This window comes from Peromyscus maniculatus, chromosome 1 (genome assembly GCF_049852395.1).
Source record: "Peromyscus maniculatus bairdii isolate BWxNUB_F1_BW_parent chromosome 1, HU_Pman_BW_mat_3.1, whole genome shotgun sequence".
NCBI classification, from domain to species: Eukaryota; Metazoa; Chordata; class Mammalia; order Rodentia; family Cricetidae; genus Peromyscus; species Peromyscus maniculatus.
The window spans coordinates 160,051,107-160,074,822 of NC_134852.1; the positions used below are offsets into that span (position 1 = coordinate 160,051,107).

At 47.4% G+C, this 23,716-nt stretch overlaps 1 protein-coding gene and 2 long non-coding RNA genes across 4 annotated transcripts; 1 reads left to right on the plus strand and 2 right to left on the minus strand.

The window, feature by feature from the left end:
• Positions 1–2,928: 2,928 nt before the first annotated feature.
• Positions 2,929–20,006, minus strand: Spindoc (spindlin interactor and repressor of chromatin binding). 2 transcript variants are annotated; one of them, XM_006980749.4, is made up of 6 exons: positions 19,684–20,006; positions 8,730–9,059; positions 8,505–8,654; positions 8,228–8,353; positions 7,862–8,062; positions 2,929–3,670 (listed from the first exon to the last, which is right to left on the minus strand). In XM_006980749.4, the coding sequence occupies exons 1-6, from the start codon at positions 19,811–19,813 to the stop codon at positions 3,576–3,578; spliced, it is 1,032 nt and encodes a 343-aa protein (XP_006980811.2). In that variant the 5' UTR covers positions 19,814–20,006; the 3' UTR covers positions 2,929–3,575. The 2 variants fall into 2 exon arrangements, with proteins under 2 accessions (XP_006980811.2, XP_006980810.2); XM_006980748.3 differs by having other exon boundaries at positions 2,929–3,708; positions 19,684–20,005.
• On the minus strand, positions 5,220–7,855 carry LOC143270050 (uncharacterized). Its single transcript, XR_013046925.1, has 2 exons — positions 7,644–7,855; positions 5,220–7,604 (listed from the first exon to the last, which is right to left on the minus strand). It is a non-coding gene; the product is annotated as an uncharacterized LOC143270050 (long non-coding RNA).
• On the plus strand, positions 19,084–22,549 carry LOC143270048 (uncharacterized). The gene is made up of 2 exons (XR_013046922.1): positions 19,084–19,426; positions 20,447–22,549. It is a non-coding gene; the product is annotated as an uncharacterized LOC143270048 (long non-coding RNA).
• Positions 22,550–23,716: the final 1,167 nt, after the last annotated feature.

Here is a 23,716-nt window from a genome sequence, read left to right on the forward strand (position 1 = left end):
AAACATACATGGAAACAAAACACTCATACACATATAAAAAAAATCTAGCTGGGTGGCGGTGGCACATGCCTTTAATCCCAGCACACAGGAGGCAGAACCAGGTGGATCTCTGTGAGTTTGAGGCCAGCCTGGTCTACAGAGTGAGTTCCAGGACAGGCACCAAAACTACACAGAGAAACCCTGTCTCAAAAAAACAAAACAAACAACAACAAAAAATCTAAATTTTTTCCCCAAGATTATTTAGCAGTTGACATTTTCATCATTTAGGTGTGGCTGTTTAGAACTTAAGGGCTGGGTGGTGGCTGCAATCTCAGCAGTGGAGGCAGGAGAGCTGATGGTGCAAGTTTGAGGCCAACCTGGTCTACCTAGAGCTAAGAAATGAGTAAAGGCAGAGACAAAATAGCTTAGTGGAGGGCCTCTGGGGCCGGAAGGGGACTAGGCTGGAAATCACAGCGCTGGAGGCCCCAGAGGCTCTGACTAGGTCCTCAGCCCCACTCTCTCCATCTCCCCTGGAAGCCCCTTTGCTAGCAGGGCAGCACATCCCAGTTCTGCTAACAGACACACCCACGCCCTTCATATTCTTGGTAGCATACTCTATAATAAACTCAGCAAACTACGTAAAAGTTTCCTTGAGTTATGTGAGACCTCATAGCCAATTTCAAAAATTTGTGTGCATGTATGCAATGCATGCAGGTGCCCATGGAAGCCACACTATCAGGTCCCCTTAGAGCTGGAGCCACAGGTAATTGTGAGCCACCTGACGTGGGTACTGAGAACCAAACTCAGGTCCCATGGAAGAGCAGCAAGTGCCTTTAACCCTGAGCCACCTCTCCAGCTCTACTTACTTGTTTTTAACTTCTAAAAATTACTTTTATTTATGTGTCTGTGTATGTGCACAGGTCAAAAGAGAACATCAGATCCCCTAGAGCTGGAGTTACAGGCAGAATGCACCATTGGATGTGGGAGAGTGGTAAATACTCTTAACCACGAGCCAAGCCATTCCCTCTTATCCCGGTGTTTTGTTTTGTGGAAGTGTCTTCACTACACAGACCTGGATGGCCTGGAACTCTCTGTAGACCAGGCGAGTCTCTGATGCCTGTCTCTGCCTCCTGAGAACTGGAATTAAAGGTGTGTGCCACGACAGCTGTCTCAGTGCAGGTGCACGAGTGCCATGGTTCTTGAGTGCCAGGCACATAAAGCTCAGAGGACAACTTCCAGAAGTTTCCTTTCACCATGAGTTCTGGGAAGGGAAGGAACTTGGGTTGTTAGATTTGCACAGCATGTACCATCTGACCAGCCCTCTCAAAGTCCCTCACCCTGAAGGGTCAGGGTTCTGTCTTCTTTTCACTGCTGTGACTTAACTGTTAGAATGGGCATAATGGAGAACACCTATAATCCCAGCACTTGGGAGGATGATCATCAGTCTGAAACAGCCAGAATATCTATAAAAAAAAAAAAAAAAGCCAAGAACAAAAAGGAAAAAAAGAATTGAGTCATTGGCTATACAAGAAAAAGGTCACACAGAATGCAGACCAAGATGGCATCTGATGGACATTTATTGAGCACCTATGTGCCAGGCCCTATGCGGGGCACCAGAAATATCAAGTCAACACAATCTGGCCCCTGCCCCGGAGTTCAGTCTAGGACAAATCAGGCTCTTGTACAACAAAGGGGCATTTCAGTCATTTTACAACACAATCTTTGATAAGTTTCCTCAATACTTTGTGATAGTCACAATGTCTTAAAAGCAAGCTGGTATAAATGTAAACAGTCACACAATTGTAGGGACAGAAACCACCTACAATCCCAACACAGAGCTTTCTGATAGTGAACATTATTGTCAGGGAGCATACAAACTGTGCCAATCTGCAGAAACACACAGACTCAGGAGTCTTGTAGTCCACCTGTTCTCATACATGGCTGAGATATTCTAGACACAAGGCACCTCTGCTTCACACCTGTCTCAGCCTGCCCTGGACAAGAACCCTCTACATTCTTGGGCTCCTGCTGAGAATATCCGATGGCTGAAAGGGCCAATCCCTATTAGTTCAGTATGAGATCTCACAGCACACCCTGACTCTTCCCAACTGAGGTGAGTCTTCTTTTTTCTCCCCAAGTCTCTGTAATTTACCAGATGTGGCCAAGCAGCCAGCAGTGTGGGGTGGCCCCACTTCACTATATACCTGCTGGAGATTCTGAACAGGACAGTGGAACCTAGGATTTGAGATAAAGCATCCTGAAGGTTCATTTTGTCCCAAGTGCAAAAGCCCACAGATTAGGTCTGCATAGGGCTAGCTCAGGAAGTTCAAAATCTGCAGAGACCTAAGGCAGACTTGGGTTGAGGCTGGGGGCTAAGGGTGAGCTGTGTAGTAGATGGTACAGACCTATAAGAAAGTAGGGATTTGCTACCTCCTCACAGGGAAAGTGTCTATGCTGGCTGGCTGGCCAGGATCAGGCCCCAGTAACCTTTTTTTTTTTTTTTTTTTTTTTAAGAGATAGGATTTAACAGCCTTGCCTGTCCTAGAACTCACTCTGTAGACCAGGCTGGCCTCAAACTCAGAGTTCCGTCTGCCTCTGCCTCCCAAGTGCTGGGGTTAAAGGCGTGCACCACCACATCTGGCTCAGGCCCCAGTAATTCTTACCTCCCTGGGAGTGAGTGTCCCCAGCTCCGTGGTAACCTTGCTTGGACAGAGGCCTACCAGGTAGGTCAGAAGATCAAATACAGAAAATGTGGTAAGAGGAAGAAGTAAGGTGTCTCTCAGTTGACTGACACCAAATTAGAACAGTTCCAGAGGCCCAAGCAAGCTCTGCTCTAGGCTCAGGGCTGGCTTGCCTGGAACAGGGGTCTCTGGCTCCCACTTAGGACTACCTTTCAGTTTTCCTGCCCCTCAAGCTGCTCCCTTTTCCCAATGATGGCCCAGACAGAACTTTTAATAAAAAAAAAAAATAATTTATTGTCAACAAAGGTAATATATACAACAGGATAAAAGATGCAACAGAATGACAGGTGAGGGGCGGTACAGGGAGCCCTCGGCAGGGATGAGGCGGTAAGAGGTAATGGAGGCCTCCTGCTGTAGGAGCCAGAAGTGGGGGAGGAGAGGTGTCCCCCGAGGTAGTGGGACTCAGTTCAAACCCCATCATGACCACCTCTGCATAAGGCACTGTGCCAGGGGAGAATGGTGGGGAGCTGAGAGGAAGGAGGTGCGGGGTCGGAGGGTAGGTCAGCGAAGGATTGGGGAAGGTGTTCTCCACAGGCCCAATGCCGCATCACCCAACAGCCTAAGCCACCTCTGCCTAATTCAGTCTTGGCCAGGCATTTCTAGTGCCCCAGTGTGACAGTGATGTCACCCCTCCTCCTTCGAGGTCTCCTGGCACCTGGTTTTAAAACTCTCCATCAGGTGGCCAAACTGGGCAGATCTGAGATTTAAGCCAAGGGGGGATACTCCCTCCCACCTTTCCTTCCTCCCACCCCTCCCCTGCCCAGGAAAGTGAAAACTTACACCCCATTTCCTGCCTCTGGTTGTCCCTTAACAGTGGCACCGGATTCTGACAGAACCGTGGACCAGTCTGGGTTGTCACCTGTTCCCACCCCCTTGGTGCCCTGGGGATGCTTGGACCAGTCCTGTAAGAGGCTGACGGCTGGTGGTTCCTCCATCCGAACACGGATAACCTGGAGATCCAGTGTCCCACGAAGCCCCGGAGGGGGAGCTGGGAAGGGATGGGAGCAGAGAGTACAGTCAGGGCCTTCCAATGGTCCCCAAAACTGCAAACCACAGACTACTAGGGTTTTTCATTTCCATAGCCCAAGAAAAAGCATAAGGCTGACTCTTGAATGACCAGCAATGACTAGCCTCACGGCCCTTAGGCACAGGACAAGCATTGAATGCAGCTTTCTCTTTGTGTACTTGGTATGTGGGTACATAATGCTATGATGCTGCTCCCCAACTTCTATCTTCAAGATTGCACACAGAAGTGATATAGTGGGGAACATCTAAAGAAGTCTACCCATGGGGACTGGAGAGACGGCTCAGTGGTTAAGAGCCCAACTGTTCTTCCAGAGGTCTTGAGTTCAATTCCCAGCACCCACATGGTGGCTCACAACCATCTGTAATGAGATCTGGCACCCTCTTCTGTATGCATAATAAATAAATAAACCTTAAAAAATATTGAAAAAAAAAAAAAAAAAAAAAAAAAGAAGTCTACCCATGGGGACTGGAGAGACGGCTCAGTGGTTAAGAGCACCTGCTGCTCTTCCAGAGGACCTGGGTTCGAGTCCCAGCACCCATGTCAGGCATCTCACTTCTGTCTATAATCAAGCAGGAGGGGTGAGGATCTCACTCCCTCTTCTGGCATCCACCCCCACATACACATTGCAAACACTTATAAGACACATACAGATGTCTGGATAAATAATAAAAGTTAATTATTTAAAAAGGAAAAAGTCTACCCATGGCTTTGGCCCCATGGGCTATGGGAGTAACAAGGCAGAGCACATCACAGACAGCTGGGTTGATGGCCCCGCAGCTTTGCTCTTTAGCACTCCTCCAGGCTCCACATCCCTGGAGGTGACCGGTGGCCACACCTTTAATCCTAGCACCCAGGATGCAGAGACAGGCGGATCTCTGAGTTTGAGGCCAGCCTGGTCTACAGAGTGAGTTCCAGGACAGTCAGGTTTATGTACAGTCGGTCTAAAAAAACAAAAAAGAGCTGAGAATACAGCAAGCTCAGTGGCAGAGTGCTTGCCTGGACAACTCTAAGCTCTAGGTTCAATCCACATAGACTCATCAAACCTGGTGTGGACCACACATAATATGTTCATAATCCCAAAGTTCAAGGCCTGCCTGGGCACCTGAATGAGACTCTGTCTCACGATAAAAAGTAAACAGAGCTGGGCATCAGCTCAGTGGCAGAACACTAAGGTGAGTTGAGTGTCTTATCTGGAGTAAGCAAACATTGCTTCATATCTCCCCGGGAAAAAAGTTAAGGCAACATCAGGTCAGAGTAGTGGCAGTTGACAGAAGAGTAAACTGAGGTTTGCAGATGGACTGATGTGGGGTTGGGAAACAGAAAAGGGTAAGTGGTGGTTTGGCTACAGCAAGCCGAAGGCTGCAGCTTACTAGAGAAAAGGAAGCATCTTCTCCTGCCCTATGTAGACCAGACAGGTCACAAACTCACAGCAATCTGCCTGCTTCTGGCTCTTGAGTGCTAGGGTTATTTGGTGTTTGTTTAGACGGCATCTCCCTATATAGCACAGAATGGTCTCCAACTCACTATCCTCTTGCCTGAGCCTCACTAGTGCTGAGATTACAGTCAGTTGTCACCATCCTCTGCTGACAACTTTCATCAACCCAATAGAGGTAGTGCCTGCCTACCAGTAGAGAGTTTGGAAGAAAGAGGGCCAAGCTGCAACCCCGCAGATGTCATCTCTTAGATATATATAAACAGTGCTGAATCTGGAAAAATCATGAAAAAAATCATGACCACTGGGAAAAGCTTACATTCTAGAATGGGGGTGACAGATATGTGTTACCAACCGTAGGGACCAAGAATGAACAAGCAAGCAAGGGTCATGAGAAGTGCCAGGTGTGATGATATACATCCGTAATCCTGGCACTTGGGAAGAAGAGGATGAGGGTCTACAAGGCTACATAGCCTGTTTTAGGATAATTCAGAGGATGGAAATAGAGGCCTGACTACTGGCTTTACCTTTATGGCAGTCAACAGATGTTGGCAAAGAACAGACTTCAGTTTGTTATGAATAAAGTCTGAACTCAGCAGACTCGAGACAGAGGCAGTTGAGAGTAAGATTCCACCTTGGGAATAAATGGAACATAGCTAGAGGGATGAAGGGGCCAGGAAAGGAGAAATAGAAGCTTTGTGTGGGCTGATAAAGACCTGGAAGAGATGATTACCAGAGAGAGAAAACCCACTGCTCTTGCAATGGGAGAAGAGTTAATCCCTGCGAGGGGCTTCTTTGAGAGGGGAGAAGTAGACTTGGGCCTAGATGCCAAAACAGAAAGAGTGGAAGGGGCTTGTATAGCCAAGTTCTCTCAGATTGAAACATTCTATCCTGCAGGGAAGCTCCTTAATCAGCAAGGTAAACAACTCAAAATAGTTTCAGGAAGTCCCAGAAACGGATGAGATTCACTAAGCTCCACCCTGCAAGGGTAAACAATAAAAGCTGAGAGTACTTTTCTGGAGAGGTAAAGCTGAGCTGCGTAATGTACTGGCAGAGAGGCAGAGCTTCAAAGAAGACTTTCAGAGGAGAATAAGCAGTCTGAGATCAGACTATTTGCCTGGAAGAAGCAGAAACCAACCGAGCTACCTGAAAGAGGTTTAGCCCAACTCAGGCACCTTAAAAGGATATACTCCAACCTGTTGAACTGCCTGGAGGCAGTACAGTGTGCTCCAGGTTCCCAGCCTTGTGAGTAACATGTCACCCATGCTGGGGTGGGCTTTGGTGATGCAGCTGTCTGAGTCATTTCTGCTCCTATAAGTGATCCCTCATCCATATTCCTGTAAGTGATCCCTCATCCATATTCCTGAAGTGATCCCTCATCATATTCCTGTAAGTGACCCAATAAACTCACTGGACTTGGGTGGTCTCCGTATTTTGGTCTGCAGTTGGTTCCCTAACCGGGTAAACAGATGTATGTGACTTACAACTCCCCAAGGACAGTTTTGTCACACAGCAGGGCTGAGTACCAAGCCTGCAGTTGGATGTCTGAGTGCGCCTAGGGGAAGCACAACAAGCTACAGCCTGCTGGGAGCCACTGAACCTGCTGACCCGAGTTCAATCTCAGGACCCACAGTGGAAGGAGAAGACTGATTCCTGCAGGCTGTCCTCTGACCTCCCTTGTATACCCTAGCACGTGCCCTCCCATAAGTAAGTAAAATAAACATTTTTTAAAAGCTTAAAAAAAAAAAAAAAGAGGAAGAAAGCAAGCTGGGGGGGTGGGGGTGGGGTAGAGGACCAGGAGTTCAATGCCAACCTTGGCTAAGTAGTTTGAGGCCAGCCTGGGCTATAGAAGACCCTGTTTCAAAAAAACAAAACAAACAAAACCAAAAAGCCAGGCATCATACGTTTTTGGGTTTTGGCTTTTAAAGACGGGTTTTCACTCTGTAACCTAGGCTGACCTCCAACCTGTAGCAATCCTCCTTGTTAAGTCTCAAACTCAAAGTGAACCTGGCCACCAGGTTCTCCCAGTCTCCCCCAGTCCCTACCTGTTACAGGGTATGGGTGGCACACCCCACCCTCTACCCCTTTCACCTTCTACTCTTTGCCTGCCACACCTGGTTCCCCTCTCTCCTCTCCCTATTATCTACAATAAACTTCATCCGCCACCATACCTAGGAGCAGTCATGTCCTTCCTTTTATTTTATTTTATTTTATTTTATTTTTTCATTCACTCTTGTCTCAGACTTCCAAGTGTTGGATCATGCTTGGCTTATGTGGTATTTTTATAAGGACCAAATGAATTACATACCAAAGTTTCTCAGTCAGTGGCACAGGTTACAAACAAGCTGTCAGCAGGAGCTCACTAAGACTGTTGGACTATGGAGCATCTGATCTTCTACACCTGTCTACGTATGGTCCCCCACACCTGTTTAAATGGCTGAGTACCGCACGTGGGCCCCTGTACCACCAGTGTGAAGTGAGTTCTTCCAGGGGTCCAGCCTCATGGATGAGGTTGAGCACCAAGCTTTGAGAGGCCCAGCACAACCTAATGACCACCTCTAGAGCTGCTCAGCCCAGGGCCAGCTTCCTCAGCATTCCAATCCCTGTCGCTGGCCGTCTCCACCCTGGGCTCTGGCTGTGATCAGGGACTCAGCTTCCCGACAGCCCCTCCGGAGGGCTCACCTGGAGAGGGGTTTTCTGGCCGAGGCAGGCCCTCCGCTGCTGCTTTGCCGTCTTTAGAGGAGTCCTTACTGTCCGTGGTCCTGAGCTGTGTGTGGGAGAAGAGCTGGAGGACAAAGCCAGGAGGGAAGCTGCCGTCAGTGAAATGTCGGACTTCGGCTGGTGCTGCAAACGTCTCTGTGGGTGACTCAGGAGATGGGGGGTCTGGAAGAAGGCCATGAAGAACTGTGAGTACAAGAGGCCAGAACCCCAAGGCTAAAGCCTTAAGCTCCAGCTGAGCTGCACGCAGGTGCCCTCTGCCTGTCCACTTCCTCATGGACTCTGTGCTACAGGGCTACAGCCAGGCCCAGCGCCCCGAGATGCTCTCACCTGGGTCAGGGTCCAGGTTTTTGGTCATATGCCTGCTTCTCTTCTTTCTAACAGGCTCCTCCTCAGGGGACTCCTTCCATCTCTGGCCCCGGGCCTTTTTATTTCCCGGCTCTGTGACAGGGGCAACTGCAGAAGGAAAAGACCTGAGCACGTACGGCCACTGGGCCTGAGCTCTTGAACCTCAGACTCCTGAGCACACCTGCCCACCCCAGCCCTAGCAACCACCCCAGCCATAGCAACGCGTCTCCCACTGCCCTCAGCTCCTCTGTTGACTGACCAGGCAACTCAAGGGGGCGAAGTCCTCTGGGCCGGAGCCTCTTAGGGAGGGATGGGTTGTCCTCGGAATCCAAGAGGACCACGATCTCTGCTGGCATCCTGGCAGGGTCCGGGTTGGAGTTGGGGTCTGGCTGGCCATCCTGGCCTGACTCTGAGGGGGCAAAAGCCCACTGAGCTCCAGGGCCCCTACAGGCCCCACTTTTCCCTCAGCCCTCACCCTCACTACCTAGGCCGGGCAGAGATGGCTGGTCAGCTTGAATGTCTTGCAGAAGGGCTACCCCTTCACTCCAGGCTTCCAAGATGTTGCTCTTCTCAGAGGGGCTCAGGTCCAGGGTATGGGGATGCTGCTCCAGGATGTGTGTGCGAGCAGTCTCTGCTGATGGGGACCGGATCTCAGCCCCACACACCATGCACAGCGCCCGTCCACTGCCTCCTGGGCTGTTCCCCACCAGGAACTCCTGCTCCCATGACACTTGCTGCTTGGGTTCCTCACAGCTTTCGACACCTGCTTCCAGCAGGTTGGGCCTAGGTGGTGGCGTCTTTTCCTGTTGGGTTACTGTAGAAAGGGGAAAGCGCTGTGAAGAGGCCAGGGTTGGTGATGCTCAGAACACATCTGTGTGGGGCAGGTGAGAGGTTCCTGTGCAATGCTCCACCTCCCCACTAGAGTCTAACAGACCAGTAATAAGACACACAGCCAGGATGCCCGCCCGGCATTGCATCTTCACCTTTTATTCTAGTCGTTAGTCCCACTCTACATGTTTCTGGGGCTACTGGGTACCCTATGTCTGTCTTGACCTCCCTGATTATCTGGCAGATATCATTCCAGTGAGGCTTCTAGATTTCCTCACCCAATAGTCAACTGTACCCATATCTGATTTGTAGGCACAATGCACAGTTCATTCTCAAATAGTCCAAGCTGACCTCAACTTTACTATGTAGCAGAAGGTAATTTTTAACTCCTGATCTTCTTGCTTCTAGCTCTTGAGTGCAGCATGTGCCATCACGCCTGGTATTTGAGGTGTCAGGGACCAAACCTAGGGCTTCACGTATGCTAGGCAAGCATTCTACCCAGAGATATAGCTCTAGCCATCTCCCTTTAAATTATTAATTCGTGCCGGGTGGTGGTGGCGCACGTCTTTAATCCCAGCACTTGGGAGGCAGAGCCAGGCGGATCTCTGTGAGTTCAAGGCCAGCCTGGGCTACCAAGTGAGTTCCAGGAAATGCACAAAGCTACACAGAGAAACCCTGTCTCAAAAAACCAAAAAATAAAACAATTATTAATTCGTGTATGTATGATAGGGGACACATGTACCAAGGAGTACATGTGGAGGCCAGAGGACAACCCTGTGAAATAAAGTTCTATTCTTCCACCTTTACATGGACTCTAGCAGTAGAACTCAGGGTCATGCTGAATTACCCAGGGTGGCCTTGAACATGCAATTCTCTTATCTCAGACTCCTGAATAGGTAGTATGGGGTTTCACTACCAGATTCGGCCTTTTCGTTGTCCTAGTTTGCTTTTTGTTTTCTGTTACAATAAACACCAAGACCAAAGTCACTTGCAGAGGAAAAGGGTTACACATTACGGTCTATCGTGAACAAAGCCAAAGTGGGAAGGATTCAAGGTAGGAGTCTGAAAGAGGAATGCTGCTTGAAAACTCCCTCCCTCAGCCAGGTGGTGGTGGTACATGCCTTTAATCCCAGCACCTGGGAGGCAGAGGCAGGCAGGATGGCCAGGGCTACACAGAAAAACACTGTCTTGAAAATCAAAAAAAGCAAGCAAGCAAGCAGACAAGAGAGCCCGCCCCCTCTCTAGCTTGTTCAGCCTGTTTTCTTATATGGCCCAGGGCTACAAGCCTAGGGATGGTGCCACACACGGTGGGCTGGGCCCTCCCTCCTGCTGTGGATGATTGATTGATAAATAAAACACTGATCGGCCAGTAGCCAGGCAGGAAGTATAGGTGGGACTAGCAGAGAGGAGAATTCTGGGAACAGGAAGGCTGGGGCAGAGGAGAAGCTGCCAGCGGCTGCCATGAGAAGATGTTAAGATACCAGTAAGCCACGAGACACATGGCAACTCATAGACTAATAGAAATGGGTTAATTTAAGATATAAAAACAGTTAGCAAAAGCCTGCCATGGCCATACAGTTTGTAAGCAATATAAGTCTCTGTGTGTTTACTTGGTTGGGTCTGAGCAGCCGTGGGGCTGGCGGGTGAGAAAGATTTGTCCTGACTGTGGGCCAGACAGAAAAACTCTAACTACACCCTCCCACATCAATCAAGACAATTTCCAAGAGACATTGCCCACAAGCCAGTCTGAAGGAAGCAATTCTTCAGCTGAGGTTCCCTTTTCCAAGGTGACTCTAAAAACTGCGTCAAGTTAAGAATAAAAACCAGTTAAATTCACCCCTTCATGTCTTCAAATCAGTACCATATGGGAGATGAGTTTACACACTGCCATGTTCAGTTTCCAGCTTGAGATGCAGCCTTTGCCCTCTCTGGACCATCAGATTTTGTGTGCTGACCCTGAGGAAATACTTCTCTGAAAATTTTATCACAATAATGTCATGCTTTTATTAATTACTGTTGATTTTTTTCAGCACCAGGTAACCAACGTCCATTGTTCCAGTAAAATCTAGGTTTCACTTGCACACAAACTACCCTGATAAGAGTCTACTTCCTGTTAGGCAATAGTGGCACACATTTAAATCCCAGCACTCAGGAGGTAGAGGCAGGTGGATCTCTGAGTTCAAAGCCAGCCTGATCTATGGAGTAAGTTACAGGACAGCCAAAACTAGAGAAACCCTGTCTCAGAAAAACCAAAAGTCTTTACTTTTCCTGAAACTTCAAAAGCCACCCAAACCTTGATCAGCTGCATTTCTCTCAATTTCCTGCACCAAGACAGGGTTTCCTTAAGGAGCCCTGGAATAATCCTTTGTACACTGTGAATATGTATTACTCTCATTGGTTAATAAAGAACTGGCTGGCCAGTAACCAGGCAGGAAGTATAGCAGAAAAACCAAACTAAGGATGCTGGGATGAAGAAGGGCAAAGCCAGGAGTCTGAGCAGACAAAGAGTAAAGGACATGCCATAATGAAAAAAGGTATCAAGCCATGTGGCAAAGCATAGATAAGAAATATGGGTTAACTTAAAATGTAAGAGTTAGCTAGTAACAAGCCTGAGCTATTGGCCAAGCATTTATAATTAATATTAAGCCTCAGTATGTTTATTTGGGAGCTGCAGGTGGGATAGAAACTTCCGCCTACAAATGGTATCCCAACATGGGGCTGGATTTTCACATAAGACCCGAGAAAGCTTAAAAAAAAAAAAAAAGTTCCAAACACACAAAAAACTGAGTCAAGTGCAGCTTCTTGGTAACTACTTTTTATCGGTAAGCTCTGTTTTCTAGTGGCAAGCAGAGGCAAGGCTCCTTTAAGAGACAGCTTCTTGGCTCAGTGTTAGCAGCAAATACAGGTGTGAAAGAGGCACTGCCACCAAACACTTAAATGGGGTATATGAGCAGTGGGTGACGCACTACTTGGTGACAGCATGGACCCAAAAACTCCCTAGAGTGGGGGGCAGTCAACGTGGCTCTTGCACCAGTACCTCCACCATGAAGTTTGGCTATCAGGGAACCAAGCAGGGTGGAGCCAGCCGCCAAAACAGAGGTGGAGGTCCTAGCCACGCTGCTTAGCAGTTTAAAGGCTCATCTGGTCAGAAAAAGATTACAGATATGGATGGAAAAAAAAAATCTCTAAAATGGGTTATAGTGTATTTAAAAATATACATAGGCTTTAGAGAGAAAAGAGAAAGTATAATCATAAAAATGAAATATAGTCTTAAAAGCTGGAGAGGATGGCTCAGCGGTTAAGAGTATTGACTGCTCTTCCAAAGGTCCTGAGTTCAATATCCAGCAACTACATGGTGGCTCACAACCATCTGCAATGAGATCAGGTGCCCTCTTCTGGCCTGCAGACATATATGCAGGCAGAACACTGTATACATAATAAATAAATAAATCTTAAAAAAAAAAAAAAGAAAGAAAAAGAAAAAAGCCACATAAAGACGAGAAATACACAGAGAGTCTGGATCCTGTATGTTATTGTGCTGTCTTTAAATTTTTTGGCTTCTAAGAGACACAGAATATATAAAAACTGCTAGATTGAACCAACCTATATATTTAAAAATATCTTGAGTTCAAAAGCCAAGTCAAAAGGTGTTGCTTTGGGGGAGAAGACTCTCTGAAAGTTCTGACTACAGACATAAAGAAATCTACAAAAACTATAAACAGGGGGCTGGAGAGATGGCTCAGAGGTTAAGAGCACTGGACATTCTTACAGAGGTCCTGAATTCAATTCCCATCAACCACATGGTGGCTCACAAACATCTGTAATGAGATCAGGTGCCCTCTTCTGGCCTATAGGCATATATACAGGTAGAACTCAGTATAAATCATAAATATTAAAAAAACAAACAACTACAAAACATGTAACATACATTTTACCTGTTTAAATATAAAGCAAAAAAATTATCTTTGGCTAACTTGTGTACAATACACATTCTGTACCCATATTAATAAAAAAATATATGCTACCTTTAAAAGTTTATGTATTTTCAGAACAAGGAGACCAGACACCAATGAAAACAGATGGTCCAAGTGATCCACATCTGAAAATGCATCTTTTACAGTCTCCTCAAAAATTCTACATTCAAAACAGCTGCGGGCCGAGATGGTCCAGCCTCTCAAACTACTCCAGCTAAAACCCAATCATTATATTGGTTTTATCAAGGTTCCTCCCCAAACCCACAACCAACAGAAAGTAGTCTACAGAATACTTACATTCCCAAAATATTGGTTATGGATGTTTGTTATCATTTTAGGGAGGGTTGGTTACAAATTGTTATTGGTCATAGTCAAAAAACAAAAAAAGGCTAAACAAAGGAGTTAAATTCAAAGATCTCTTTCTAGGGAGAAAAAAGAAGGCTCTGATATAGGAAGGAAAGGAAAAAAGGGTAGATTATTGGCTCTATTCCAAAACACAGCTATTAATCTAAAATATTTTAAACTGATATGGATTTTGGTTTATTGACACAAATTTAAATTTATTTTAGCTATACTATATGTATGCTTCTACTCTTATTTGGGGTATTGTATTTATGCAACTCACTTAAAAATGTAATGCATATGCCAGGTGCTGGTGACACGCCTTTAACCCCAGCACTCAGGAGGCAGAGATAGGCAGATCCCTGTGAGTTCGAGGTCAGCCTGGTCTACAGATTTTGAGTTCTAGGCCAGGCTCCAAAGTTATAGAGAAACCCTGTCTCAAAAAAAAAAAAAAAAAAAAAAAAGTAAGGTATAATTAAAAATACAGGTTAATAGTCATCTATAATAGTCAAATTTATAGTCATGTTAGGAATGTTTTCAAGGTCATACACAGATATATTTAGATAGACACATGGTCTTCAAACACTTCAAAGACCTACATATTAATATGTTCAATAACCTAAGGCTTTTCATGACAGTGACACAGGTCTGCTCCCAGCAGCACCAATCTACTTCAGAGAAGATGATGGGCATTGAAGAAACTCCGTATGGAGTTTGCTTTCTTTATGGTAAAAAGCTGGCCATTTGGGCCAAGAAACTGCCCTTGCCTCAACTGCTGACAGTTACTGTCCAAACTAGACCAGCAGGATGAAAAAGAAAGCAACTGCCAAACTTTGCCAAGACAAGGTAATAGAGCCCCTCAAGATTCCCTGCTTCTCAAAAATGTTAGATATGCCAGGCCTGTAGGCCAAAGTTGGATACCCCAACATTACAGAACCACCTAGGGTAACTGTGCAGGCAGCCTGATGTCCCTGTCATTAGGTAACATTTGCTCCTTCTGGGGTCTTTGACAGAGTTGAAGATTAGATAATCATAGTTAAAAGTTTCCCTTAGTTACAATAAAACATAAATTAGGCATAAAATTTTAGTCACAAAGAGAAGTTATATAAAGAGTGTTTTCTCTAAATTTAGCAAATACAAATGGACTCAATAGTGTAATTGTAATTCTTTATTTTTTAAAGATTTATTTATTTATTATGTATACAATGTTCTGTCTGCCTGTATGCCTGTAGGCCAGAAGAGGGCACCAGATCTCATTACAGATGGTTGTGAGCCACCATGTGGTTGCTGGTAATTGAACTCAGGATCTCTGGAAGAGCAGTCAGTGCTCTTAACCCCTGAGCCATCTCTTCAGCCCCTGTAACTGTAATTCTTAATAACTGTTTTGTTATAGTTTTACTATGTTAAGGTCAAAACCTTTTTTAATTAGACAAAAAGGGGGAAATGCTGTGGAACAATTCTTCTGTACACTGTAAATATGTATTACTCTCATTGGTTAATAAAAGAACTGACTGGCCAGTAGCCAGTATAGGCAGGACAACCAAACTAAGGATACGGGGATGAAGGGTGGAGTCAGAGGAGTCATGAGCAGACAGACACAGACAGACATGCCATAATGGGAAAAAAAAAAAATGTACCAAGCCACATGGCAAAGCATAGATAAAAAATATGGGTTAACTGAAAATACAAGAGTTAGCTAGTAACAAGCCTGAAATATTGGCCAAGCATTTATAATTAATATTAAGCCTCAGTATGTTTATTTGGGAGCTGATGGCAGGAGAGAAACTCCCGCCTCCACTAGAACTCAAGAGATTGGCCTGCCTCTTCTTCCCAAATGTCCTGCACCACCATGCCTAGCTTCTCTCAAATTCTTATCCTTTAAGCTCCTGCTACAGCTCATTACACTCTGAGTACTTCCTATCCAAGTTCCAAATGGTCAGGTTCACCACAGCAACATCCCACTTTCCTGGTACCAATTTCTGTCCAAGTTTGGTTTCTGTTGCTGCGATAAACACCACACCAAAAGCAACTAGGGGAATATGCTGGCTAGTTTTATGCCAACTTGACACAAGCTGGAGTTATTAGAGGAAGCCTCAATTGAGAAAATGCTTCCCACAAGCTGTACAGGCAAGCCTGTAGAGCATTTTCTTAATTAGTGATTGATGTGGAAGGATCCAGTGCTTGTGAGTGGAGCTATCTCTGGGTTGGTGGTCCTGGGTTCTATAAAAAAGCATGCTGAATAAGCCATGGAAGAGCAAGCCAGTAAACAGCACCCTCCTCCAGTTCCTGCCCTGCAATGGGCTCCTGCCCTCACCACTTTTGATAATGAACTGTTAAACAGAATGTGAGTGAAATAAACCCTCCCCTCCCCAAGTTGCTTTTGGTCATGGTCATCACAGCAGTAATAACCCTAACTAAGAAAGGGAGGAAAGAGTTTACTTCAAGGTTACAGTCCATTATCCAGGGATGCCAAAGGCAGGAGCTTGAAGGAGAAACCAAAGAAAAGGGACTTACTGGCTTACTCCCAGGCTCCTTCAGCTACCTTTCTTACACAGCCCAGGCTTACCTATATCAATCAGCAATCAAGTAAACGCTCCACAGATAGGCCTATAGGCTAATCTGATGGAGGCAACTCCTCAATTGCGGTTCCCTCTTTCCAGATGGCAACAGGATTAATCACAATAATATATATTCTTTTGAGGGTGAGGATGCTAAATTTCATCTTACTGTTACCAAAAGAACTTGTATGCAGGGAATGGATGCCCTGCCTGTTCCTCTACAAGTTGAGGCCTCTCCCAAAGGTCAACCTCTTTCTCTGTCTCTCACAACCAGCCTTCCTTTTTTCCACGGTGTTCCTGAAGTATTTGCAATGAAGGTCATGCCCCTTTTGGCTTGTGTTATCGGCTCTCTGTATTTAAGGACTAAAAGTTCCCACAGAGCAGAAACTCTCAGTTCAGCATCAGCCTGGTACTCTTCTGAAAAGTGCCTATGATCCCTGGGTACCATAACCCTCTCTCTACCAACTGGGACTCCTTCATACCTAGGGCTTTAGGAAGAGAGAGCTAGAACAGTTTACGTCCCAGAACCTTTCTCCCATGTGACAGGTCCCCAAGTTTCAACTGGCCTAAACCAGGTCTTGTGAGGTCACCAACCCAGACAGTAATTCTTCCAGTCAGTCAGTCACCTTTCCCATCTTGACTTTTACAGGCATTCAGGGAACCTGTCCTGCTTGGTTCTCTTAACTTGCCTGTTCCTCCTCCTGTCACTCTGAAAACTATCTTCAACTTCCTGCAGGAGCTGCAACCTACCAGCTGACCATGCCACTCTCCTCTGCCTTGTTTCCTCCAGAGCACAGCACAGCACCAGCTCTGGAGAGATTTCCGTTTCGTGTCTAAACCTCAAGCACAAAAGGGACTGACTGGCCTCCTCCTTCAGGTAATTCTCACCTGTTGCCTGCTGACAACTCCTGTATTCTATTTATTTCAGTGGTATTAAGGACTGACTGTAGGGTTGCATACTTGTTATTTAGCAAGTGTGCTACCACTGAGCTCTATCTCTAGGTAATTTTTTTTTTTTTTACTTTTTGAGATAAGATCTACTGTCCAGGATGGCCGAGAATTTGTGATCCTCATGCATCAGCCTTCTGAGTAGCTCAGATTACAAGCCTGATCATCAGGCCTGGCAACTCTTATGTATACCCCTGGCAAGGCACTCACAAAAACTCTAGGTGTAGATATCCAAATGCTTAGCTAATCACTCTGCTAGAGCCTGTAAGAGACACTGTGAATTTAACCATATTCAAAGACCTATCCCAATCTTCCAACAAGTCTACACCTCAGCCCTGTGGTCTCAGTAAACTGGTAGATAATCCTTCTACTTTCAAAGAATAAAACTGTGGTGGTTTGAATGAGAATGGTTCAAAAGACTCATGGATATGAATGCTTGGTCTGCAGTTAGTGGAACTGTTTGGTGAAGACTAGGAGGTGTGGTGTTGCTAGAGACTGTGGGTCACTGGGGGTGGGACTTTGAGGTTTCAAAGGCCCCATGCCATTCCCAGTTAGTATATATGGTCTTTCTCTCTGCCTCTCCCAGTCAGCTCCTGTAGTCTCTCTGCCTTGTGCTTGTGGATCAGATGCAAGCTCTCAGCTACTGCCCCAGCACCATGCTTGCCCACCTGCAGCCGTTGTGATGGTCATGGACTCTAAGTTCCCAATTAAGTTTATCCCCTCCCCCCCAGACAGCTTTTCTGTGTGACCCTGGCTATCCTGGAACTCCTCATACCATAGACCAGGCTAGCCTTGAATTCAGAGCTCTACCAGCCTGTCCTCTGCCTCCCAAGCGCTGATTAAAGGTATATGCCAACAAAGCCCACAGACAAGTTGCTCTGTTTTTGTTTTTAACACTCTCAAAAAAACAAAACAAAAACAAAGAAACAGAGTCTCACGATAGCTCTGGTTGGCCTACAACTCACTAGGTAGACTAGGATGACCTGAAACTCAGCAGTCGGCCTGCCTCTGCCTCCTGAGTGATAGAATTGAAGGTGTGCACCACCACACTGAGTCCAAACAACAAAACTTTGAACTCATCCACTTTCTCATACCCTAGATCTTTCTAGAACCTTGTGCCTAGGCTGAGAGGCCTCTAGAATCTTTGCACTTTCTCTTCTAAGACCTCTTCCTTCTGTTCTTTTTTGTTATTATTTTTGTTTTTCAAGACAGGGTTTCTCTGTGTAGTGCTGGGATTAAAGGCGTGTGTCACCACTGCCTGGTTTAGAAACAAAATTCTTACCACACCCCCACTTCTCTATTCATGTTCCCTAAAAAACTGATTGCTGGGCCAGGGAAATGGCTGGGTTGATAAAAGTTCTTGCTGCCAAACCCGATGAGCCAGATTCAATCCCACATGGTGGAAGAATTGACTCTCAAAAGTTGTCCAGACATCTTCATGATGCATACTGTGACACACAAACCAAGTTAAATAGAACTCATTGCCACCTAGCACACGATAGTTCAATTTACCTGTTGGGATTTATGTTCAAGAGCGGGGCTTCATTTACCCTGTTCAGCACCGTTACCATATCTCCACTCCCCACCCCCCTCCCACACGTGCGCACCTGAAACAATGCTTGGCATATTAGTTGCCCAATAAATAAATACAGTTGAATGAATGAACCTCTGTAGATGTCTGTTTCCTTCTAACAGTGATGAGGCCACCTTGGCAGGGAGTCTGAGTGGATTAAGTGTGAGCCTTTGACAATAGCAGGGCAAGCACTCCATAAACCAGCACAAGCAGAAAATAACCTGTGTGATGCAAACACTGGGAGGAATGTGGCCTTCAGTTCTCGAATTTTCTAACCCTCCCATCTCCAAAAGGGAGGAGAGCAGAATTTCTTAAATTCAAGAAGCACAACGTCCGACTTAGTTCTCGATCTCTTTTGGGTACTGTCTTGCTAAAGGGAAACTCGTATTCCACCATAAGGAAATATTTGCATTTTCATGACTAATAGTCTTCCACAAAGGTAGCTCTTTGTTTTCTCCTTTGGACCAAAGAAGCGGAGGAAGAGAAAGGGGGAAGGGGAGGGGAGAGCAAGTTATTTCCAGATTGTCTCTCAAATACCTCCTTTGGTGAATAATCTCCATATAGATGGCTTAGGTTTCCCCCTCCTCCCCCCACCCCCCCAGCAAGTCCCGCTTTTCTCAAACTGGGTGCTGCTTGTAGTTCCATTCAACGGCCGGGTTCTAGAACTGACACCTGTGGCTCCTGCCAGAGAAGGTCTGGGGATGAGGATAGGACTGTTTCTACATGGCAGGGCTCTTAAAATTCTCCTCTGGGGAGGTTACCAGCCGCGCTAGCCTTTGCCCCCGTTATCGCTGCGGCGACCAGCCTGGGGCCTAGAGGCCTGGTCGCCCCTCGGCCTAGGACAGTCAGGCCGAAACGGGGAGATGGCGGCGGAGCACAAACCACGGTCCTGGGAATCTAGCCTTTACGCTGGGCCCGAGGGGGCCCAGGGAACCGGAAGACCCGAAGCGCTCGTTCGGTGAGGATGGAAGTCTCCAGACCCTGAAGGGGGAGGGGAGGACGAGGGAGGGAGGGGGCTCCGGGAGGCCTGGGATTCCAAACCCGAGTGGGGGAGGAGCGAAGGCGCGCGCTCGCCGCGGACCCGACCGGGAAGGGCCCGCCGGGGCTGCAACGCTGGCCTTGGACCGCGCCCGGGGACCGGGGACCGGGAACCGGGGTCCGAGCCCCTGGCCGCCATGCGGAAGTGAGGTTCCCCCCCCCCCCCCGCGCCCTTACCTCGGAGCATCGGCTCAGGCCGCGGGATCACGGCAACCACCACGGCCTCCTCGTCGTCCTCCCCTTCCTCACACTTCAGCGTCACCTCGAAGCAGTCCAGCGCCGCGGCGCCCTCTGCTCTCAGTGCCATGGCGAGGCGGAGACGGGCGACCCGATAGCGGAGGACCGGCGCGCAGGCCTCGGCGCGCCGCCACTGGCGGCCGCCTCCCGCCCCGGACCACGCAGGGCCCGCGGACCGTCTAGCTCACCCGCCTCCCGCCCGGCCGCCCGGCCGCCCGCCCGGCTGCCCGGCCAGCCACGGGCTTCACAGCGTCACGACCCCAAGCGGGGAGGGCTCGATCCGGGGCCCCCCCGACCCGCCGCTCCCTTTTATGGAGGCTCATTGTCAGCGTCCGTCCGGCAGCCCCGCCTCCTGGCCCGGCTGGCCAATCACGTGAGGGCTTTCCCCCAGCTCCGCCCCAGGCACGCGTCTGGGCCAGAACCCCGGGCAGCACCGAGTCGGTAGCTGCTTTACGCGGCGGAGAGGCCCGGAGTCGCCCTTGGGAGGGGCGCCCGCAGCTTTGGGGACCCAGCAGGGCAGCCCCACCTGCCGCTGGCGGAGTGGGCGCTGCCGGGCGGCTCGACATCTTGCTTTCCCTCCACTAGCCACCGGGAAGGCATCCCGACGAAAAAAGAGCGGTAGGGGTGTGAGTAGGACCTAGGTTCAGAATCGTGGAGACAGCATCTATTCTAATTTCCTTTGCGCCTTGTTTCTTTTTACTAGTTTATACGCTCTCGCGAAAAACAACAAAAAACGAAAACCACAAAACCACTTTGGATCCTCCTAAACAAAGATTCTGGATGATAAGAGGACTGGAGTGGCGTGTAGGCGTGTGTGAACCTCTTCCTGGTGGATATCATTTCCGTTTGAGTCCAGAGAGTGCCTTTTTCCAGGACACAGCAAATCCCTTGAGAACCTCCAAGACCGGGATGCGGTTGCCATGGCGCTGCTGCCTGGCATTGTGCTCTGCGTGGAGGCTGTTACAATGGGCGCTTACTCTTCTACGGAACACCCCATCACCTCCCCCCCCCACACACACACACACTAGATTTCAGCTGAAAAACAGCAAAAATGTCTGGCACTAAAACTTCCGATTTAAAGTGCCACTAAGTCAGCCCAGAAACAGTAATTCTGGATGATCTAGAAGACCAGGGAACAGAAAAAGAGAAATACGGTTTTCCTACAGTGTGTGAGCCTTGGGTATGCCCAGCAACTCTACCACTGTATCACCAGCCTTCATTTTGTTGAGATAAGGACTCGCTTTGTAGTCAGCCTGGCCTGGAACTTGTCTAACTCCAATCGGTCTGGAACTCTTCCGGTTTCCCAGACGCTAGGATTAAAGTGTCCTGGCCGGGTGGTGGTGGCACACGCCTTTAATCCCAGCGCTCTGGAGGCTGAGGCAAGCAGATCTCTCGAGTTGGAGGCCAGCCCGGGCTACAGAGTGAGTTCCCGGGCAACCAGAATTCTCAAAAAACAAAAAAAAAAAAAAAAAAAAAAAGAGAGAGAGAGAGAAACAGTAAAGTCCAAGACGGTCAAGACTACATAGAGACCCTGTCTCAAAACAAAACAAAACAAAACAAAAACAAACAAAACACAAAGCAAGGCCCTGAACGATGATGGCTCAGCAGTTAAGAACATTGGCTGTTCTTACCAAGGTCCTGAGTTCAGTTCCCAAGAACTACAGGGTGGCTCACAACTATCGATAATGGGATCCTAATCCCTCTTCCTGGCAAGCTGGAGTACATGCAGATAGAGCACTCATATACATAAATTTTTTTTTTTTTTTTTTTTTTTTGGGTTCTCAAGACAGGGTTTCTCTGTGTAGCCCTGGCTGTCCTGCTTTGTAGACCATGCTAGCCTCAAAATCACAGAGATCTGCCTGTCTTTACCTCCTGAATGCTGGAATTAAAAGCATGCTCTGACACCACCGCCTGGCTAAATTGTTCCTCTTGTAGCCCATAATGTTGTAGACTTAAAAGAATGTAGTTGTTGCCAAGGCAGGAATCACTAGTTCTGGTATGTGCCACCACTGCCCAGCTAATTCCAACACATTCTTGAAGAAACCAAATCAAAAAGCATGAACATCACAGACAGGAAACTATCCCATCTTCTTCTACTGAGCTGTGACCACTACTGTGTACTCAGTGCTGAGCAAGAACACCCCAAAGAAATGGGAATTTCCACTGTTGGTCTGCTGCTGAGACAGGGTGGAGCCTTGTCAGAAATCACAAGTCTACCTGGAGTCTTTTCACTGCAGGAATTTGTCCTTGGAATGTGAGATTCCTAAGCTGGGGCAGGAGGAACTGGAGGTGAAGAGGTGAGGATGAATTGCCTTTGTTCCAGCAACAACTTGCTCCAGGCCACTATAATGTGTGCTTAGCTCGGGCCAGAGCTGGAATGAAATATTTCTTTTGAGCATAGTTTTTATTGTTGGTATTTCAGGCTTCTGCTGAAGATTTTAAGTTGGTTCATCAAGGGAAGGGGTGGACGTCACCTCTAATGTAGTGACTTCAGCCAAAGCCATATGACCTACTTTGTGACTCAGGTCTGTAGCCCCAGCTACCTAGGTGAAAGTTTCTTCTGCTGGAGCATGTCAAAGGCCTGTGGACCCAGGGGCTAGATAGTTGGCTTAGCTATTAAGAGACCTTGCTGCTTTTCCAAAGGAACATGGTTCAGTTCCCAGTACCACGACTATCTGTAACTTTAGTTCCAGGAGATATGACATCCTCTTCTGGCCACATCAGGCACCAGGCACTCATGCAGGCAAAACACACACACACACACACACACACACACACACACACACACACACACATATATATTTTTTTATTAGAAAAAAAAGTAGCTGGGTGGTGGTGGTGGTGGTGGTGGTGGTGGTGGTGGTGGTGGTGGTGGCGGCGGCGGCGGTGGCGGCCGCGGCGGCGGCAGCCGCAAATGCCTTTAATCACAGCACTGGGGAGGCAGAGGCAGGCTGATCTCTGTGAGTTCAAGGCCAGACTGGGCTACAGAGTGAGTTCCAGGAAAGGCGCAAAGCTACACAGAGAAACCCTGTCTGGAAAAACCAAAATATAAATAAATAAATAAATAAATAAATAAATAAATAAATAAATACTAAATAAATAAATAAATAAAAACGGGCACTTACTGATCTTTCAGAAGACCTGGGTTCAATTCCCAGCACTCACATGGCAGGTCACAGCTGTCTATAACTCAAGTTCCAGGGTATCTGGCATCTTCTTCTGCGGTCTGTGGACACCAAGGCCAGACCTCTCTTCGTGGCACACGCCTTTAATCCCAGCTTTCAGGAGACAGAGGCAAGTGGATCTCTATGAGTCTAGAGTGAGTCCCAGGTTAGCCAGGAACACAGGGTTACATAGAAAGACACTCAAAAAAAAGGATGAAAGACATCAGTTATGGGTCAAGAAGATGACTCCCTAGGTAAATGTGCTTGTGTTATGGCTGTGTCATGAGCTCCCCAGAGACCGTCAGGAGTCCGAGTTCATATGCAAAAGCAAAGAGTCTATTACAAGCTTGAGCTTGGGCTCTCTGTCCATTCCTATACATACAGCAGTTGGATCAGGGAGAACACTGAGCTCAGTTATGGCAGGGTTTTTAAGGAGTAAAGGTATGGTGATATTTTATTTGTACTGAAATGTGATTTTAATTGTATGTTAATAAATAAAGTTGCCTGGGGGTCAGAGCTAATAGCAAGCCATAGCAGAGCTGGGCGTTCGTGGAGCACACCTTTAATCCCAGCACTTGGTAGGCAGAGCTAGGTAGATCTCTGTGTGTTCAAGGATACAACCAGCACTGGAGACACACGCCTTTAATCTCAATACCATAGAAGACCTGGAGGGCTGTACAACAGACAGTGACGAGGCAGTCATGTGGTTGGTTTTATAACCAATGAGAAGGCAGAACAGAAAGTCTATATAAAGACAAACAGACAGGCAGTAGGTCTCTTTCGGAGAGGTCTCTTGGCTTAAGAGGCTA

Coding starts and splice junctions, on each gene's coding strand:
- Spindoc (XM_006980748.3), bottom strand. CDS start 19,813: ATGGCACTGAGAGCAGAGGGCGCCGCGGCGCTGGACTGCTTCGAGGTG. Junction 9,060..19,683: donor GCCTGAGCCGATGCTCCGAG/GTAAGGGCGCGG, acceptor CCCTTTCTACAG/TAACCCAACAGGAAAAGACG. Junction 8,655..8,729: donor GCCATCTCTGCCCGGCCTAG/GTAGTGAGGGTG, acceptor TTGCCCCCTCAG/AGTCAGGCCAGGATGGCCAG.